Consider the following 21,741-nt stretch of genomic DNA (forward strand, 5'->3'; position numbering starts at 1 on the left):
ATCGGCTTTTCCTTGAAAAGAAATTCTCCTTGCATTGCGATATCATCTTGTTCAGCCACGCGAGCGTTACCGTTCGACATGCAAAAGTCCTACCATTGCCTTGGGTCCAAAGCACTCATTGTGTGTGATCTTAGGGCTCTTTTAAGAATTTCAATGCATGCAGCTGGAGAAAAGGGATCTGTTTTTGTTTTGTTTTTTAAATCAAGCCCAAAGCATACCAAGCTTTATTTTAAATAACATGCCATATTTCATCCTGGAAAAAAACCTCCCAGAGGAGTTGAAAAGAGAAAGACCAGAATAAAGATCAATAAAAGATTAAATTAGAAGAATGAAAGATCTGAAACAAGGGGGGGGATCCTCACATCAATGCTATAAACCAAAGCAGATTCAGGGTTTTGCACCATTTTAGGGATCAGATACTTATAGGAACTGGATTCTGGTCTTTTGCATCCATAATTGTTACTCTGTTTATAAATGATGTGATGCATGACCTTGAAGCCAAAGAGGATTTGCTATCAATGAGGTTTGAGGCTAAGCTATCCACAGGTCCAACAATTCATATCCATCATATTGCAGAAGTATCCTAAACTCACGTCTAAATGGAGGTCAATCAAGTCAACAACGTTCAAGGTACTGAACAAAGATTTCAACAGACCTTTGGCTCAAGAACCATAACCCAAGAAAATCTCCTCTAAGATATTAATAATAATGATTGTCCTTATAAAAGTTTGGGCTGAGAAGACTTACATTTTCTCCATGGAGGAAAAATCATTAGTCCTGGGTAGAAATAAGCCCTTTTTCCGCATTCACGCCCAGCAGCCAAGTCAACCTTAACCTGACGGTTCCAACCAGACCAAAAGATCTTGAGGTAGACTTTAATTTCAGTGGGTTTTTATTAAGAGAACATGGAAAGGAATGTAACTGTTTCTATGACAACTGGACGGCCAAAACACATTCCGAGTTCGAAATAAACACAGGATGTGAGATGTACACACAAACACACATCCACGGAGAATACCTGGGAGAAATTAAAATTGCTACAAAAAGAGATGATTTGTATTGAAAGTCAAAGAGCAAAAAGGGTCCAAATTCATCTGCTTGCGTATCGATTCTTCTCGGAATTCTTTGGGAGTCACTTTCAGTTCTTCATATCTCTATATTGGTAGATGATGTCCTATGTTGTATAAACCCGCATCTGTCTCTTTCAGGAAAATTCAGGTCTCAAGTCCATGACAGTTTAACACGTTACTTCCTAGCCAATCTTGAGTCGGTCCCTTTCAGAAAATACCTTGGTCGTCCAATCTCTTCTCAAGAACCTCCAGTGTTGGAGCACCGGTAACTTCTGGAGGCAAGTCGTTCCACTGATGAATTGTTCTAATTGTCAGGAAATTTTTTCCCCCAACAACTAAGGAAATAAGGAGAAATTTCCCAATAATACAATCAACCAGTGGATGTCAGGCCTGGAAGCCTGACATCTTTCGTATTATAGGCTTTCAGACCTGCCATGTTTACAACTGTGAGAAACTGGGAAGGGGGATTGTATGGAGCATGGGTGATATATAGTCATAACAACATTCCTTTCTCAAGAAGTCAAGGACATCTTGCCCTGAAACTGGAAGACTGGAATTGGGAGGCATCTCCATTTGGAACGATGTCTGATTGGACCATGTGATGGACTTGTGGGTGTTGGGAAGGGATTTGAACTTTTCTTTGGGTGGGGAAAACCTGGAAGCTTTCAGATTCGGGTTTTCCCAGATGTGCCATCTTCTAATAAAATGGAACTTTGAGGAAACTCAAGCCTCAGAGTTCTCTGTCACTGGGGAACCCTGACAGTGGAATGACTTGCTTTCAAAGGTTGTGGGTGCTCCAATACTGGAGGTTTTAAAGAAGAGACTGGACAGCCATTTGTCAAGAACGGTATGGGGTCTCCTGCTTGAGCAGCAAGGTTGGACTAGATAGCCTCTAAGTTGCCTTCCAACTCTGTTATTCTATTTTATTATTATTCTAATGATTTTAGTAGACAGGAAAAGCTCAAAGAACATACCCTTCCACTAGCTATTCTTGGCTATTTCAAATAAGCATTGAGTTAATCAATTTTTGAGATAAGAATTCTGCACACTTCCTCCTTAGTGGAGTTTGGCATTTCATCCAGAGTTGGATAGTATTAAAACAAACACTTCTATTGGCAGAATGCTTCCAATCTATCAATTATATAGATGTATGTACCTCATTGTAAGGAGTACACTATGGAGTTAGTCTGACGCTTATGGATTTCTCAAAGATAGTTCCATAATCATCCATAATCATCCACACAAGGAATCTGGAGTGCACCACCACTGGATCAAGTATAGCTTTCTTATGTTCCTTTAGTAGATAATTTGATTACTTCTGCAAATCTTTTAGGACGCAGTGGCTCAGTGGCTAAGACGCTGAGCTTGTCAATTGAAAAGTCGGCAGTTCAATGGTTCGAATCCCTAGTGCCTTGTAATGGGGTGAGCTCCCGTTACTTGTCCCAGCTTCTGCCAATTTAGCAGTTTCAAAACACGTAAAAAATGCAAGTAGAAAAATAGGGACCACCTTTGGTGAGAAGGTAACAGCGTTCCGTGCGCCTTTGGCGTTAAGTCATGCCGGCCACATGACTACAGAGATGCCTTCGGACAGTGCTGGATCTTCGGTTTTGAAACGGAGATGAGCACCGCCCCCTAGAGTCGGGAACGACTAGCACAGAGGTGCAAGAGGAACTTTTACCTTTACTTTTACCTTTACAAACCTTTTAGATTTTCTACCTATAAGGAAGCAATTCTCAGGCGTTCTCGCCTGCTCTTCAATATGTTTCGGTTTAGAAATAGTTTGATAGCACGTGGTTACTAATGTTTCCTGATACCTCATTCCTGTACCCGACTATTCAATACCATATTCTATTTAACCATCTTCAGCAGCCTCAATTCTTTAAAAGCAAACTTCTCTGGACACTGAACTTCTCCTGTTCGCTATTTACACAGTTGTTGATCGTTGCAAGGGGAAAAGAAAATTAAGTTCATTTCAGTCTCGAAATAGCAAGTAAGATTTGAACAAGTTATAAAAGGATGCTATGGGAGATTCTGGAATCTGACCTTGAAATTTGATATTTAGTCCAATGAGCTCTCCGGGAACTGGGAATGGGATCGTACATTGTAAGGCTAGTTACTGCAAATGAAGCGGATTGATTTTGACACTAAAGGGATCTGCCTTAAGAGTATCAGTAGTTAACAGCAATTAGGAAAGCATAAGATTTTGGACTGGAATAATAGAGTAGAGTAGAGTAGAGTAGAGTAGAGTAGAGTAGAGTAGAGTAGAGTAGAGTAGAACAGAACAGAGTTCGAAGGGACTTTGGAGGTCTTCTAGTCCAACCCCCTGCTTAGGCAGGAAACCCTACACCACTTCAGACAAATGGTTATCCAACATCATCTTAAATCTTCCAGTGTTGGAGCATTCACATTTTCTGGAGGCAAGTTGTTCCACCGATTAATTTTTCTAACTCAGGAAATTTCACCTGAGTTCTAAGTTGCTTCTCTCCTTGATTAGTTTCCACCCATTGCTTCTTGTTCTACCCTCAGGTGCTTTGGAGAATAGCTTGACTCCCTCTTCTTTGTGGCAGCCCCTGAGATATTTGAAGGCTGCTATCATGTCTCCCCTAGTCCTTCTTTTCATTAAACTAGACAGACCCAGTTCCTGCGACCGTTCTTCATGTGTTTTAGCCTCCAGTCCCCTAATCTGAGTACCTGAAAGGCAAGTGACATGGCTGTGGGGAAGGGGGGACCACCGGAACTTTGGAATGGGGGTCCATCACAACTTCCAACAGTTGCCAAGCAATGCAAGGACTAGCTATAAAACCCAGGCTAGAAGATTCCACAAAGAAAACAGTGCATTTATGAGAATATCATAAAACATAGGCAGTTATGCTCAAAACTGAGACCAAAACAAGCTTTCCACTGAGTTTTTCAATCAAAGATCTGACTCATGCTCAATAGAACTCACCTGTCCTACAATTAACTCTTCCACTCTAAAATACCTGCTGAGTCATAACTCCACATGGAGATTGGCTCCAAACAGTAGCAAGTTAGCCTTCAAAGCAAGCTGGAAAAAAATGCAGAACTAAAATGAAATTTAAGGAAGGAAGGAGGGGAGGAGAAAGGGAAGGATGGATGGAAGGAAAGACAGAGAGAGAGAGAGACAGAAAGAAAGAAAGAAAGAAAGAAAGAAAGAAAGAAAGAAAGAAAGAAAGAAAGAAAGAAAGAAAGAAAGAAAGAAAGACAGTCAGTACTAATAGCCCTGTTAACATTAATAGACTGTACACAATCCAAAACTTCGCACTGGGGAAACGTCGGGGAAACATCTAAGAAGCGAGTAAGAAGAAGGCCTCTTAAGTCAAACTACAAAGCTTGGTGATAGTGCAGAAGGAGAGCTGATCAGAAAGTGGCCCTTTTCCAACTCCTAAATGTTATTCAAAGGCCACTTGTGAGCTGCAGCTCCATTCATCAGACACAAAAAGTGGCTCGCCCAGTGTCTCTGAAGCTTGCTGGCTGGGGAATTCTGGGAGTTGAAGTCCACAAGTCTTAAAGTGGCCCAGGTTGGGAAACCCTGGGCTACACAGATGGAGGATCTGTCCTGGGATGACCGTTTCCAGCTTCGCTTCCGGTTGCCACCTAATGGAAAACCACGAGCTGCAGGTGCAAATCACGATTCATCTGTACAAAGGCTCCACTTCAAGAACTAATCAACTGCTACTTAATCCTCCCGCAGTCAATCTATCCCTGGTTAATTGCTCGGCTTCAGGCAACATCCAAGACCAGTGGCAATCTGTTAACGTGGCTACCAAGTAAAAGAGTTTTCCTGCCACACAAAACCCAGAGGTGTTTCCTAACCGCCTTCTAAAAATGGGACGTTGGCTGATCAAACGTTCCTCCTGCTGGCTGTGAATTTATCAACCTGCCGGGAATTCCCCATGCGTCACATAAGGCCTTGTCTTCCAGCACTGTTTACGCCCTGCCATGCAACGTAGCACCGGATCTTCCCTTTCAAATGCGTTCCTTGGAGCAGGAATAGACCTTATCTTTTATGCAGAGAAGGCAGACCTGGCTTTAAAAGCTACCACTCATGGTAACACCTGACATCTCAGAAAGAAAAGGGTGAACCGGTAGTAGCGATCTGTGGGTGGGGGTGGGACCTGTGGGTGGGGTTGGGCCTACCCGCCCATTGGCAATCCTGTCCTATATTGCTGTGTTTTTGACGCCACACGCATGCGCAGATGTTGTGCGGGCTCACATTTCCAGCGCTGGGCGAACCGGGTGCTACAGTATGCGAATCCCCCCTCTGGACTCTCAGGGATCGCATAGGCAGGCAAACATGGCCCACAACTCTTTAAGGCAGCCGTCTCTTTTCTTGGAGTCAGCCCATTGCAGAACTCGGAGGAAGTTGGTGGCTGCTTTTAAGAGTTGCAGCCGGGAGATGCTACAATGGTCATTAAGTGTGTGTGTGGGGGGGAGTCGTAAGTCCCTCTTTTCAGGGCTGTTGTAACTTGGAACGGTCACTAAATGAATGGTTGTATCTGTACTTCCCATTTCATCTTTGAAATTATACATTAAGGAGAAGGGGATATTTATCTCTGCTGGGAGTGTTTTGTGAGGCAGCTATTTTAATAGGTAGTTGAGAAGTTTAATTGTCCAGAATTGTACCAGTGGAGTTCAACAACTAAACAACTTCTTCTCACGGGCAATAAAACATTGGGCAAGACAGCTTTGAATGGGCCATAAGACATTAAGAACCAAGCACCATCAATTCTTAACATTCTTGTTTAATGCTTGACAGTTGTCACTGCCAACCTGCAAGGTTTAAAAAACAACAACAGACAAGCTAATGCATCGTCCCACAAGCAGTTTACTGCTTAAACAACATCACAAGCAACAGAGAACAAATTAGAAAAGAGGTACCTAGAGAGGCAAAATCAGCTTCAAAACCACTTCTGAACCGTTGTTAAAACATTTTAATTTAGTTCTTTCTCCTTCTAGCAAAACGACCCCATAAAAATGCTCTTAACTTCTCTTTGACGGAACTGTATTTTTTCGGTAAACAAAATTGGTTGATTCTTTTTTTTTTTTATTTCATTTTGTCACAACAGTATATACAATCATCAACATAAACAATAACCCATCATGAGAGAAAAAAGTACATATAAGTAAAAGTATGCAACAACTATGTTAATTTGATATAATGAAGGGAACAATAGGACAATTCTATGGAGAATCAGGAGAGAAGTTGACTGAACAGGGATTTGAGGGGCACGTTTTTTTCTCGAGTAAGCCAAAACTAATAAATGTCACTCCGATCACCAAAAGACAGAAATTGCTAAATGCTGTTCATTAAAAATTGTTGCTTACAGTTAAAAACCAGCCCAGCCATGGCAGGAACTCCTGCTGTCAGATTTCTGTAAAGAAAAAATAATGGCAAGGCAAGACATAAACTTAGCGTCTCGTCAAACCTTCCTTTTTACTCATTTCTGGAGTTAGCAGAGATGGCTAAATTGACTGCTTTGATGAAAGAAAAGAACTCAATTTCGTTTCTCTTTGGAAACCACTTTGGGACTTTGGGACTGAGGTGGGGTGGGGGGAAATGAAACTTTGATTCTGGGTTTTGCTGATTAGATAGATTTGTTTTTACAGGAATAGCTAGTATAAAACTGCAGTGATTCTCTCAACAACTGTGGCTCGTAAAATGAGTCAAAATTCATTTAACAAATGTCTCGCTTAGCGACGGAAATTTTGGGCTCAATTGTTGTCCTAAGTCAAGGACTGCCTATAAAGACAAAGGGAGAGGGAAGGTTTTCTTAATTTGCTTTCAAATCTTTCAACAAAACATTCCAGAATGGTTCCTGTTGTGTCATAACATAATGAAACAGTCAATAAAACAGTAAAATAAATATCCAATTGTAAAATAATTCAAACGCCTACAAAAATAAAATTCTTGAAGTTGACACCAGAGGCGTTAATAAGCTCCAAGTTTTGTTCCCAAAGACCAAGTGTTAATTGTTGGATCAACATCTAGGTTTTGAAATAACAGCAATATCCAGTTTTCAAAGGAAGCTTGGAGCAGCACCCAGCAGTAACCTAGAAAGTTGATTTGCAGCAGGTAAGTAAATTTTTCAAATTATCATCTATACTGCCAAAGGAGATTCTGATGAGATGGGGAGGTGATGATGTTTTTACAAGCGGTTACATGTCTCATTTTCAGTAGGTTCCAGATAGGAATAACAGAGTTGGAAGGGACCTTGGAGGTCCTCTAGTCTAACCACCTGATCAGGCACAAAACTCTATGCCATTTGAGACAAACAGTTGTCTAATCACTCCTTGAAAACCTCCAGTGCCGCAGCACCCACAAATTCTGGAGGGAAGCCATTGGTTAATTGTTCTCGCCGTCATGAAATTCCTTAGTTCCAGGTTTTTTTTCTCCTTGATTGGTTTCCATCCATTGTTTCTTGTTCTGCCTTCGGGTGCTTTGCAGAATGGGTTGACCCCTTCTTCTCTGGGGCAGCCCCTCAAATATTGGAAGACTGCTATCATGTCAACCGTGTTCCTTTTTTTTCCCCCACTAGACCAGAAAAACCCAATTCCTGCAATCGTTCTTCGAATGTTTTATCCTCCAGACACCAAAGCGTCCATCTGAATTTCCAACAGGGTCTCAAAAGTATCTTTCTCCTGTGTCCATAATGGAGGCATCTGAAGTCCTAGCAAACAAATGCCTGGATCTTCAGAAGGACCAGCCATCATTACAGCTAGGATGTTCTCAGGGACGCCCAGGTATGACCAACCACCGAAAATGAAGACTTCCAAGGAGAAATGTATCTCATTTTCGTGTATGAGAAGGTAAGTATTTCCTGGACTGAGAGGTGCTGTTTATGTAAGACTGATCTTATGCCTTTCACCCGTCGACGTTTATTATTTATTATTATTTATTTGTTTCTTTCTTTCTTTCCTTCTTTTTTGTGCAACTGATTCTCCCAGGATCGCTTTGAAGCTGCTGTTTCATAATTTACTATTTTATTTCTGTTTATCTCTTGATATTTTCCTGCTGTTTTCTCTCATTATCCTTCATATTTCAAAACCCGAATGCACGTAATAATTGGAAGTGCTATGAGCAAGTTCTGAAAATAAAGGAGATGCAAAACAAAACAAAAATTGTACAGGCAGTCCTCGCCCACCGTTGAGCCCAACTTGTCTGTTGCTAAACGAGACATTTGTTAAGTGAGACTTCTGCCCTATTCTACAATTTTTCTTGCTTACAATTAGGAAGTGAATCGCTGCGGTTCTTAAGACCGTTGTTAAGTGAATCTGGCTTTCCCACTGACTTGGCTTATCAGAAAGTCGTAAAAGCAGTACACATGACCCTGGGGCACTGCGACTGTCGTAAGTACGGATCGATTGCCAAGCATCCAAATTTTAATCAAGTAACCATGGGGATGCTGCAACAGTCGTGAGTGTGAAAAACGGGCAGAAGTCGCTTTTTTCAGCGCCGTTGTCGTTTCGAATGGTCACTAAATAAATGGCTTTAAGTAGAGGACTACCTGTATTACAATCCTAATCTTTCCAGGATTTCATCCAGGGACTTCATTATATTGTAAAAGCCATACAGGATCCTGCATGGCTTTTACAATATGCTGTATGGCACTGAAGAGACTTCTCAGATCAGGGGTCTCCAACCTTGGCAACTTTAAGAGTTGTGGACTCCAACTCCCAGAATTCCTCAGCCAGCAAAGCTGGCTGAGGAATTCTGGGAGTTGGAGTCCACAACTCTTAAAGCTGCCAAGGTTGGAGACCCCTGGATTAGATAACTTCAAATATTCACAAGCTCAGGATTCGGCTTTATTATCATCACTTGACTTGGTTGTAAAAAGCTGGAAAAGTCCAGTAAGATCAGTCAGATATACAATTCCCATAATTTGCAAGATGGCCAACAGATCAGAAGTTAATTCTAAGTACAGAGCATTTCATTGCAAATGCAAAGAAAAGAAAAGAAAAGAAAAGGCAACCACTGTTTTCTAGACTAAGGGTGATCCATGAAATGTTCCATCTCTCAACAGCACTGGGAAAACATCATCAATTTGTGGTGTTTTTTTTAAAGAAGTACCCTTTTTTGCTCAATCACTGTGAGAATGACTATAACTTGTTGCTGGCAATCCTTATGATTTATATTGATATATTGATATATATGATATATGATATATATTGATATATATGATTTATATTGATATATTGATCATCAATTGTGTTGTAAATGTTGTACCTTGATGAACGTATCTTTTCTTTTATGTACACTGAGAGCATATGCACCAAGACAAATTCCTTGTGTGTCCAATCACACTTGGCCAATAAAAAATTCTATTCTATTCTATTCTAGTAGCCAAGCAGTGGGGAATATAATGTTGCAATTGTGTCTTTTGCATATGATATACTCTCCTTAGAAAGTCTCTGGGACTTTGAAGTACTATAAAGCTCAAACATCCATCTGGGAGTCAACTCAAACCTGCCGGCTGCCAGACCACTAGCTGAAATTCCCTTGAAGAGTATTGAGATTTCTAAGCTAAATATAAACTGTAAATATTATTGAAACTAAAACAGAAGCTCACAAAACTACGCAGGGTTTGTAAGAACATATGCCACCCGCGCTTCCGGTTCCAATGACTACACTCTGCAAATCAATACACTCTTAAATTTGTGCGGTGAACTCTCAGCATTAAAATATTGATCAGAATAGCTTTGGGAAATCTGAAATGATATTCAGATGGAATGAAGATAGGAGCTTATTTCAAGCAAGATTGTGAGGTTGACAGGTCTAGCGGTTTCCATGGTGGATGGTAAAGCAATCTTTTCTGACAATTTCTTTCTAAAACACACCCGTCTGGAAAACGGGGCACAGCAATCGGACCTAATTGTGCAGCCGGTTAGAGGTGAACGTTTCGTGTCCATCTCCCACTACACCCTCATGTGATGGGATGAGGTGTCAACACATGGGAAGGTGCATAGTGCCTACCACACCAACTGAGCTGTCCAGATTGCTCGTAAATTGTTGAAGGCACTGTTCTCTGGAAAGTAATGTTGTTGTTGTTAGTTGCGACATCGTGTCCGACCCATCGTGACCCCATGGACCATGTTCCTCCAGGCCTTCCTGTCCTCTACCATCCCCTGGAGTCCATTTAAGCTCACGCCAACTGCTTTGGTGACCCCATCCAGCCACCTCGTTCTCTGCCATCCCGTTCTTCTTTTGCTCTCAATCGTTCCCAGCATTCGGCTCTTCTCCACGGAGTCCTTCCTTCTCATTAGGTGGCCAAAGGATTTGAGCTTCATCTTCAGGATCTGGCCTTCTAAAGAACAGTCTGTCAGGCCTGGAAGGCATCATTTGCATCAGGTCTTCAGATCCTGCCACGTTTACTACTGCGGGAAACTGGGAAGGGGGAGATTGTGTGGAGTATGGGTGATATATAGCCATAACAACATTCCTTTCTCAAGAAGTCAAGGACATCTTGCCCTGCACCTGGACGGCTGGAGCTGGGAGTCATCTCCAGTTGGGACGATGTCTGATTGGACCATGTGATGAACCTGTGAGTGTTGGGCAGGAAGTTGAACTTTGGGTAGGGAAAACCTGGAAGCTTTCAGATTCGGGTTTTCCCAGATGTGCCAATATGACATCTTCTAATAAAATGGAACTTTGAGGGAACTTGAGCCTCGGAGTTTTCTTTTGTTGGGGGTGTTACTTGGAACCATGACACAGTCAGGGTTGATCTCCTCTAGGACTGACCGGTTGGATCACCTTGCAGTACTAGGGACTTGCAGGAGTCTTCTCCAGCACCCAAGTTCAAAGGCCTCAATTTCTTTGGCACTCAAGTAATATACAACCGCAAATACGTATTTCGTTCTTCCTCTCAGACTGGACAATCTCTTGGCTTGGCCCAGAGGGGAGGGATGAAATCTGAAATCCTAAGTGGAAAATTATGTTTGGGTACCAGAGCTTTGAAAAAGTCACTTTAGGATCTAAAGCAGTCAAGAACCTTTGTTAAAAGGCTAAAATTCAAATGATGCCAGACACAAGAAAATGCAACAAAATGTCTTCCTTCTCGGAAATCATTGGACAAGGAACGTTCTTAACTGCAACATGGTCGCTTCGCCTTCAAAGAAGTGATTAGCTAGAAACAAACTACCTTCTTCTCTATCTTCTTCAATGACCATCATTCATTACCCTTTTATTACCCTCTGTCTCCTATTCTGATCAAGGATAAGAACCGCAGATGTTGTGCAGATAAAAATGAGTTCCAACGTTCTTCACAGTGGCAACTGAAATGATGTACAAAGAGCGCTGGAGAATCAATGCTTCATTATCCAAGAAGGAAATATTAAACAATTCATAGCTGAAAGGAATTAATCACATGCCTTTAATGGAGTCACATCTGGTCTTCTTAGCCAGATCTCTCCATTACTAATCATCAGGTTGGCCATTCTAATTCTCTGCAGTTTTTCTTCAGGTAGTCCTTGACTAAACAGTTTGTTTAGTGACCGTTTTGAAGTTACAATGGGAAGTGACATATGTGTCAGGCCTGGAAGCCATCTTTTGCTTTGGGCCTTCAGGTCTGCCACATTTACTACTGTGGGAAACTGGGAGGGGGGATTGTATGGAGCCAGGGTGATATATATAGTCATAATAACATTCTTTTCTCAGAGAGTCAAGGTCATCTTGCCCTGCATCTGAACTGGGAGGCATCTCCAGTTGGGAAGGTGCTTAGATTGGACCATGTGATGGACTTGTGGGTGCTGGGCGGGGATCTGAACTTTCCTTTGGGTGGGGAAAACCTGGAAGCTTTCAGATTCGGGTTTTCCCAGATGTGCCAATATGACATCTCTAATAAAATGGAACTTTGAGGGAACTCGACCCTGACAGTATGAATGTTTTTCATGTCTGCAGCCGCTGTGGCATGCCCATGGTCATGTGATCAAAATTCAGACGCTTGGCAACTGGTTCGTATTTATGACGGTTGTAGTGCCCGGGGCGGGAAATGTCACATCATCCCCTTTTGAGACCGTCTGACAATCCAAATCTATGGGGAAGCCAGATTGACCCAACAGCCGTGTTACTAACTTAATGTCTGCAGTGATTCAATCAACAACTGTATCAAGAAAGGTCGTAAAACTCACGAGTTTGGGGCAAAACTCAACAACCGTCTTGCTTAGCCATAGAAATTTTGAGCTCAATTGTAGTCATAAGTTGAGGATCACCAGTATTGTCCTGAGAGCCACCACATTCACCTATCAAAGCGCAAATTTTGACACCCAATGGGACAGAGTTTATAAGCAGGTTGCTTGGTATTTCCCAACATACCTCTTAGTTACATGTACGCACCGTATCTTAGTTGACAAGTTAGCATTCTTATCTGTAGTTTCAGATGGACTGACTCGTCTCAGCTTGGTATCTTTGATATAACTGCAGATTATAATCAGCCCCACCTCAAAACACAGTAGAATATACCTGAAGGTCAAAATTTACTCGTCATATGACACACAAGTTTGGCCTTTACTACAGTACTCACAACAAATGGACTTTGTAATGTGTGTAGTTGGCTAACCAATTTCAATATTAAATTAGAAGTACTTTGTGAGTTTTCTGAAACTCTGCGTGGATGAGTCAGTCTTACCACATTCGCGTCTGCCATCTCAAACAAGTTAACGGCCCCGCTTTGAGTCTTAGGTAAGCAGCAGGAAAAATTGTCCCTTGTTCTTACTGGAAAAAAACTTTACATGATGAATTAAACGACTTCCTAGTAAGAACTGAACTAATAAAGGCAGCTTTATTACCATGGCTATTAACCTGAAGTCCCACCTATGGTTATTTTTAACAGGCTTCTCAGTTTACAGGGGTAATGAAAATACATTTTTCCCCCTCTTATTCAAGATCAGGGATCTCCAAATTTGGCAACTTTAAGACTTGTAGACTTCAACTCTCAGAATTCCTCAGCCAGCACTGGCAGGGGAATTCTGGGAGTTGAAGTCCACAAGTCTTAAAGTTGCCAAGTTTGGAGGTCCCTGTTCAAGGACATGGGAAGGCATTTTTCCCAGGCCTTTTTTTTCATTTGCCTTAAACCCAGCTCTAAATTAAGCCAGGATCCACTCCCAATGAGACTAAAACCAGCATTTAATTCGACTTAGGAGCAAAACTTTTATCTGTGTTATGTCTGTATATCAAATAGGAATGATGAAAATTAAGATAATAATGTCCAGGAGCGAACAGAAAGCTAACAAAAAGACACACAGACATCATGAGCACCAGGCCAAAATGAAGTTTTTATCATCTGCATTTCGGTCACTTCATTTTCCTTTAAACTCCTCTGCTACAGTTAAATCTCATGATTATTCTCAAGTATTGCTAGCTTCACAGTATTTTTTCAATGATTTTTTTCCTAATCTCTTATCTCCACTTTCCTTTCCTGATTACATTCTTGAATGAGCTGTTGTGTCTTCTCCAGGCTTGACACTAGAAGCCTGCGTTTAAGTCATTGTGTAATCATTCAAGGCCTACCATCTTTCTTCAGCGATTATGAAAGCTTACTCTATCGGATTTTTTCCTCTTTGAAATTTTAGGACTTTTTTCCCCCACCGCCCCTTCATTTGGATTTCTTGCCTATTATCTCTTTCTTAGCTTCCCAGTTTGTCTCTCACATAAGCTATGGATGATAAATCTTTTTCTTATGGGGACCTTATATTCTGAGTGCATGGGTGAAATCTTTCATGCACATATATACCGTATTTTTCTGCATTTAACACGATCAGGATCTGTTCCATAAATCTGCAAGCGTCTTAGTTGCTGGATTGTGTTTTTCCACTGTCTATTTCCTTATTCCATGTTAGATACCTGCAGATGTCCACGGATAGTTTGAAACGGAGACTAGCAATAAATGAACAATTCTCCTTACAAAATTCTATTATTGCCAACCTTATTGCATTTATCCAATCCATATGTTTATTTCAATCACAAATTAGTAATCTTTTCTTGATGTTGTAACTTCCACCCCTTTCGATTTGCTATGTAATTCCTGATATTACATCTATAGTATGTGTCAATGATGTTGAAGGTATATCCATCTCTTCATTTTAATAGATATGATCTTCTATTTGCTGGGTAAAAAGTCCAGCACGCGCTCAGCAATGACTTTTTAATGTTGCTGTCCTAAGGTTATTTTCTATGGCCTAAAGTCTTGAATCGTGTAATCGTCCAATTTAAAGTGATCTACGCTGGTTGCTTATCCAAATACATTCAATTTAATATCCTTTATTTCCATTTCCAAGTTCTAGTACCCTTTCATGCTTACAATTATCCAGACTTTTACAACCTATTACAACAGGTGCCTTGGTTTAGCCATGTCAATTAGCCTTCTCAGAACATGGTTTGTCCCCTTGAGTTATTCACAAGTGCATCAGAATCTCCCTGGAATAATCAAAGCCTGCTTCTATCTTGAATACATATGTGTAATACTAAGACTGTATTACTATTATTATTCTCGTCCTTCCTATTACCTATCTCCTTCTACTTATGACTATAACCTTGTTCCTTGTATCTTTATAATTTATACTGTTTTATTTAGTTATACTGTTTTATTTAGTTTCCTAGTATGATTTGATTGCTTATTTAGTATCTTTTGACTATCACTAAGAGTTGTATCTTATGATTCTTGATGGATATATATTTTTATGTACACTGAGAGCTTATGCACCAAAGACAAACTCCTTGTGTGTCCAATCACACTTGGCCAATAAAGAATTCTATTCTATTCTATTCTATTCTATTCTATTCTATTCTATTCTATTCTATCCTATCCTATCCTATCCTATCCTATCCTATCCTATCCTATCCTATCCTAAGAATGAGAAATACAGATGTTAATAGCCATACGTAAGACTTTTGTGGCACAATTCTTATTTGCTCGTCTGAAGGGACAATCACCTCATGCAGGAAAGCTTGTTGAATGGCCAAGTTCCTTCTTCTTGGGGGTAACCCAAGACCAAAATATTATCCCAAAGTAATATTTCTTAATCTCTCTTACATCAACAGATCTGCAGCCATGCTATGCATCTAACTTGTTACATCACCCACCTGGATTAGACACTGACTCGTGGGACATTTTCTAAAGAAGCAACAATTAAGAGATGGGCAGGTTTAAAGGCCACACTTTTGAACAATAGATTTTCCACATCTAATAATAATAATAATAATAATAACAGAGTTGGAAGGGACCTTGGAGGCCTTCTAATCCAACCTCCTGCCCAGGCAGGAAACCCTACACCATTTCAGACAAATGATTATCCAACATTTTCTTAAATTTTTCCAGTGTTGGAGTATTCACAACTTCTGCAGGCAAGCTGTTCCACTTATTAATTGGAACAACTTGCCTGTAGAAGTTGCATCTATTGCATCCAATTCCAGAAGCCCTGATCCCCCATTGCCTTTGAGTCTCCTGACGGTCTCGCAAAACTCCCCCAAACCATGTAAGTTGAAGTAGAATCAGATTGGCTCTTTTTAACCTAGAAAGCAACCTTGAGGTTCCCGTTTTGTTCATGATTCTCCTGCACGTAAAGGAAAAAAGTACTTAAAAAAAAAAAAAGCACATTCAGCAGAGCTGCCATTTGAAACAACTGGTGCGCCAGCCAGTTATGATCCAATTTGACAAAAGAGCATTCAAGAAACAATGGCAACATAAACACAAGGGGGGCTGCATAATCTTTAACGGAGCTGACTTGGACCTACACAACGCGACACGGATATAATAATCCAGTTTACTTAACCGTCATTCAAAAGGTGGAGAATTTCAGGCGCTTGTGGGGATTGCCATTCATGGGGATCTGCTCATCAGTGAAATGTGGAACTTAAAAATTTCCTAAGGAAACCAAATCCTCCACAGCAAAGTTTGACCATAGAAGCCTGGCACTCTAGACAAATCAGCCATCAACAGACACATAGATATCAACATAGACATCAACAACATCTATAGGCTATGCAAAAGAGACAATCACCCAGCCCAAAAAAGAAAATGACTCTGCACCTCTCCACCCGTAATTAACTCCAAGGTTAACTTCAGACCAACAATCGAGCAAGCTAATAATACCCTAATCAAGAAACTGCCAAAGAGCCATCAGTAAACAGCCCAACCAAAGAATCTCAACCGCCCCCACCCACATAGACAGACAAGCCATCAGAATACAAACTGAGAACAAAATCTCCTGTCTTAACTAGGACTGATGATGTTACCTAGTTGGGTAATGAAACGTCTACAAGAAAACAAGCAGGATCAAAGTGGACCAGAGTTAGCATAACTCATATTTCACTCTAACCAGGCTTGGAAACCATCCCATGCCGATTGAAGTTATAATATTTACAAATCAGAAGAAGTTATTTATATCCTGGGCCTTGAGAGACAGAACTAAAATGCTTGGAATTAAAAGAAGTAAGAAAACAATTACACAGCCTGAACACCTAATTGTATGTGGTGATGATTATGCAAACCACACCCCAACGCTAGAAATAACCCTACTGCCTCCCTCTCATTGCTCTAAGTTCAAAGTATTAAAAAAAAAAATTGGAATAGATGCGCACTCTGAGAATTCAAAAACCGACAAAGCTGCTTTCAAGAACCAACCGCACACATTCCAGAGTCCAAAAAGGTTGGGCTTGAATGGTGCTATTTCCCCCCCACATACACACACACCTTTATAAACAGCAAACTCATGCCAAGATCATATAAATGCAATAAACAAATGGATAAATAAAGATTCTTAAAAGCCCTTGGGGAAGAAATTCCTGTTGTTTGGGGAGAGGAAGGAAGGAAGGAAGGAAGGAAGGAAGGAAGGAAGGAAGGAAGGAAGGAAGGAAGGAAGGAAGGAAGGAAGGGATAGCTTTTTTCTGCTATTGCCCCAAACATAAACGCTTCCAACTAGGTAACCACAAACATTGGATGGAAATTATCCTATTAAAGGCCTGCATTTCTCTTCCAAAATAAAGAATCTGTTTCAATGGGGGAAGCAGACTTGGAATCGGAAGCCCCTAAATAGCTGCAATACAGGCCGGCAAAATTTATTTATATTTTCACAAAGGCGCCAGTTCAACCTCCCCTTATACACCCACACCCACTAACCGATCCCCCCACATTTCGCCTCGCTAGCTGTAGTACAAAAGGTTTACTCTCTGCAAGCAAAGCTGCTATCGCCAGAGTTGCCTCATCATCTCTCACGCTCCTTCCTTTTCTTCACGGGAGGAAGGGTTTCGTTCACGTGCTCTGAATAACCTAAGCATGGCTGCTAATACGGCAACAATTGAAGGGAAAAGCTGTGAGTCACACAGTGTTTACAGGCCAGGAACGGAGAGGCAATTCACATCCTGGACCATACTATTACTTTCTTCCTTCAGATAACAACGCGTAGCATCCTCTGAAAGATACAACCGATGGCCCCTCGGGAAAATAAGGTCTAAGCACCAGAAAAGCAAGCAAGGAGTTACGATTTCCTTTGCACTCAAAGCAAAAGGGACACCAGATCGCTGACATTGTCAGCTGAGACAAATATCAAACGTTAAACCTTGTATTGGGCAAAGCAAGCCCGATGGGAAAATAAATAAAATAAAAATAAACAGGCCCAGGACTCCTGACAACAAATCCAATTAGATGCCCCCAATCACATCCAAGGAACCCATGTCTAAAAAGGGCATGAGTAAGAAAAGCCCAGCTACACGACGACAACCACCACCAAGCACTTTCTCTTCAGTGTCTTGGCTGTAAAATAAATATATATCTATCTATTTATATATATATATAAAAAGCCAGATTAAAAAGTGATCATGGGGTGAGCCCCAGCTCCCCTGCCACAAAATCCAATTTGCCCATTCAACGGATCGATGTCGCCTGATGTAGCAATGCAGTACCATCCTATTCTCCCGGACGCTGGCGGCGGAGGAACGCGCCCGCTCTTTTCCGAGGCTGCTTCGGAAATATGTCAGAAATCCAAAACCAAGAAGGCGACAATCCCACCCACCACCGCCACCCCGTCCTCGACATAAAACAGGCCGCGGACCACAGACATACCGTCAGGTTTTTTGGGGTACATCTCCTTCATCGGTCCCGACGAGCAGCATCCCTCCGTAGACGCCTCTGTCTGGTCTCTCTCTCTCTCTCTCTACACCCCCCCCTCCCCACAGCCCGTCACCTGGCGAGAGCACGTCTTTTCAGGGCAAATCCTCCCCGCCCCCCCTGCCTTTCTCAGAGCTGTCTCAGCTACATCCCAGGAGCTGCGAGAGATCTGTGTGGGTTGCAACCGCGACGACAGGCAAGGTAGACTGGTCCACCCCAATACATGCCCGATGCTGCTGCTGCTGCTGCTGCTGCTACAATCCCTCGCCCTGCGTGCCCAGACCACCGACTGCATCGCCCTAACAATTGCAGTAAAAACACAGGAAATCGAGGGAGAAGGGGGGTGGGTGGGAAGCGTTACTCACTGGGTTTTAGTCCTTTCCTTCCTCCGCATGTAATTTGTTATGCTTTACAATGCAGTAGAAGGATGCTGCCAGGCTCTGCTTGCCGGCTAATTCATTGCTGCTGCTGCTGCTGTTTGGCTGCTGCTAGACAACCCCCCCGACACCCCTCAAAAAAAAAAAAAAAAAAAAGGAAGACAGGCAGGGAAGAAGCTGGAATATTAAGAGCCAATATTTAATGGAAGGCTGGTTATCCTGTTCTTTCACATCCCTGCCTCATGTATCCAGGCACGGGTTGGACTGGCCCCCTTGGGAGGCTCTCTCTCTCGCTGGCAGCCGAGGCGCAAACTAAAACACGGCATGGATGCCGGGGAGGCGAGGAGAGAAAAAGCACGCCTCGGTTTCCCCAAATGTTACGGAGAGGTGCCTTAGGGAAGAGGGGAGGAGAAAGGGAGAGAGGAGAACTGATTGGGTTCTAAGGAGACCCGGTCTCAGACATGCGGCGCGAGCCAGCTGAGGATTTCAACTGGAAGCAAGAGTGTTAAGGAGCAATTTTTCTCTCCCTTAAAAAAAAAAAAAACCAACCCACTCAGATAAAATAAGGCATGTACTTTAAATGCCGTGGGATGTAGATTTCCAAACCTTCGGCCTAAATCCGTGGGGTTCTTAGGCCTCCACAGCTAAGCAGGGGAATCTTTTGCTTTGGATACAGAAGCCCGGCGACGGCCATGAGCCCATCCCCAGGAAGTCCTCCCTCTCTTATCCTAAAAATCAGAAGGTGTTAATTTTCTCGTCTTGCATGCCTTTATCACCATCCGCTCCCACGAAGGAAACTTGCGGTGGTTGTGCACCATAAAATCCTGGAACGAGAAGCATCATCTTCACACGGTTGTGAAGACAAAACAGGAAGTGGAAGGGAGGGAATAGAAAGAGGATTCCCCGGGAGGGTGGTTTTTTTTTGGTGGTGGTGGGGGGGAGAGATGAGGAACTGGGAAGTCTGCTTTACTTGAAACTGACATGGTTGCAAATGCACAGGTAGCCCCCGACTTACGACAGTGACTTTTCAAACACTGAAAAGGAGGCTTGTGACCGTTCTTCACACTTACGACCGTGGACTATACTGCATTTATTGCCCGAGGCCACAAAGAAAGCCCTAGAAACAGTAATAAAATGCCCCCTTTTTTTAAAGTTTCCAAAGCACAACAAAATTCAAAAGGTTTTGAGATACAGGTAGTCCTTGACTTATAACAGTTCATTTAGTGACCGTTCAGTTACAGTGGCAACTGGAAAAAGTGACCTACAACCGTTTTTCACACTTATAACCATTGGTCACGTAATCCAAATTCAGATGCTTGGCTGTTGACTCATATTTATGACGGCTGCAGTGTCCTGGGGTCATGTGATCCCCTTTTGCAACCTTCTGACAAAGCCAAGTCAATGGGGAAACCAGATTCACTCAGCAACCTTGTGACTCACTTAACAACCGTGGAAAGAAAAATGGGGCGCAATTCACTCAACAGCTGTCTCACTTAACAACAGAAATTTTGGGGTGAATTGTGGTCATAAGGTCAAGGTAAAGGATCCCCTCGCACATACGTGCTAGTCGTTCCCGACTCTAAGGGGCGATGCTCATCTCCATTTCAAAGCCGAAGAGCCAGCGCTGTCCGAAGATGTCTCCGTGGTCCTGTGGCCGGCATGACTCAATGCCAAAGGCGCACGGAACGCTGTGACCTTCCCACCAAAGGTGGTCCCTATTTTTCTACTTGCATTTTTTACGTGCTTTCGAAATGCTAGGTTGGCAGAAGCTGGGACAAGTCACAGGAGCCCACCCTGTTACGCGGCAGCACTAGGGATTCGAACCGCCGAACTGCCGACCTTCTGAACGAGAAGCTCAGCATCTTGGCCACTGAGCCACTGCATCCCAGCCGAATTGTGATCATACCTGTAATTAAAAACGAGTTGTATCTTTTGCCACAGTCCTATCCGAAAGAAAATTCCTAATCTGAATTTGAAAAACACAAAACAAAACCACACTAGGAAATGATGTGAATTCAAAGATCTGCAAGAAATTTGGAGGAAGTGACCCTTAAAAAAAAAACGGCAACCCCCAAAAGAGTGTTTACTTTGCACAGCAGTAAATGTAAGCATTGTGTAACAGCCTAATACAAACAACATCTCCTTTCATGATAAAGACAATTAACCACATACTGTCTTTTCGATTCATTCCAGAATGTCCATATTTTCTGTGCCATTGTGGAAAATGAGCATGGACTAACAGATTGCTAATTTAAGTGGCAGCCTACTTTGAGGGAAACGGAGAATTGAAAATCTCTCGCTCCGGTCTCCCAAAATAATTTCCAGGCACAAGAAATTTAAATATGGCTCACTGTAAACAACCAGACAGGAGAATGAGTGAGAATTTTAGGATCAATTAAAACAAGCTTTACAAGTTGGTGTTTCGTTTCCCCCCCCCCACAAAGCCACAAGTTATTTTTAGTGAGAATCACAGCAGTATGATGGAGCACAAACTATTCTATAAAGACAGATATACAGAGCATACCGAAAGAAATTATTTGGAGGTTTAAAAGCCTCTAATGATGACATAAATGGAAAAAAACTGATTTATACACAATCGCTGCAGATATTAAACTGCTAATAGTCGGAAATTAATGCCATCAATTAACGTTGGTTCCAGAGTATAGAACACCTTTTTCGGAACCAGAGGACGATGAAATATATGGTATTAATTTAGTGTATCTCTGAGACATTTATCAACTTGTCTTCTCTAGAGCTGCCTTTTCCGTGTGTAATTCAGGCTGACCACTGGAACAGCAGGAGGGCAAGCTTCCTACACATATCAGTGAAGAATTAGGTCAAGCGAGTTACGCTAATCTATACAAATCCATAATTTATAATGGGACTGTCAAATCAAGCGACTTTGTGAGATAATGACATGGAGATATCTTTAATAAGTGTAGCTGATCGTTTATTGCCACGGGTTCAGCTCCAGACCAGGTGGATCAGCGCTTTACAGAGCCGATTCAATTTTTTCACCATTGCTACCATTGCTACGGAGAGGTGGTGCCACAGTTCCTCACCCTTCTGTGGCAAGACGCGCATCCAACTGCTGGCACACCAGCTACAACAGGCTTACTAGATGTTTAAAAGCCCAGATCTCCTCAAAATCAAGCCACTTCCTTTGGCTCACTGAAG

The 21,741-nt window shown here is 42.1% G+C and overlaps 1 protein-coding gene across 6 annotated transcripts in view; it reads right to left on the reverse strand.

Annotated features, from left to right (window-relative positions):
- Positions 1 to 21,741, reverse strand: part of PRKCZ (protein kinase C zeta) — a 71,372-nt gene that overhangs the window by 29,493 nt on the left and 20,138 nt on the right. The window contains exon 1 of one of the 6 annotated variants that reach the window (XM_058161229.1): positions 18,143 to 18,228. The exons of 4 other annotated variants lie outside the window; for them this stretch is intronic. In XM_058161229.1, the coding sequence (XP_058017212.1) occupies positions 18,143 to 18,173 (31 nt within the window). In that variant the 5' untranslated portion in view covers positions 18,174 to 18,228. Of the gene's footprint in view, positions 1 to 18,142; positions 18,229 to 21,741 lie in introns of those variants that run through there. One more of the 6 variants, XM_058161230.1, reaches the window with a different exon arrangement.

Source organism: Ahaetulla prasina, chromosome 18 (assembly GCF_028640845.1).
Source record: "Ahaetulla prasina isolate Xishuangbanna chromosome 18, ASM2864084v1, whole genome shotgun sequence".
Classification (NCBI taxonomy): Eukaryota; Metazoa; Chordata; class Lepidosauria; order Squamata; family Colubridae; genus Ahaetulla; species Ahaetulla prasina.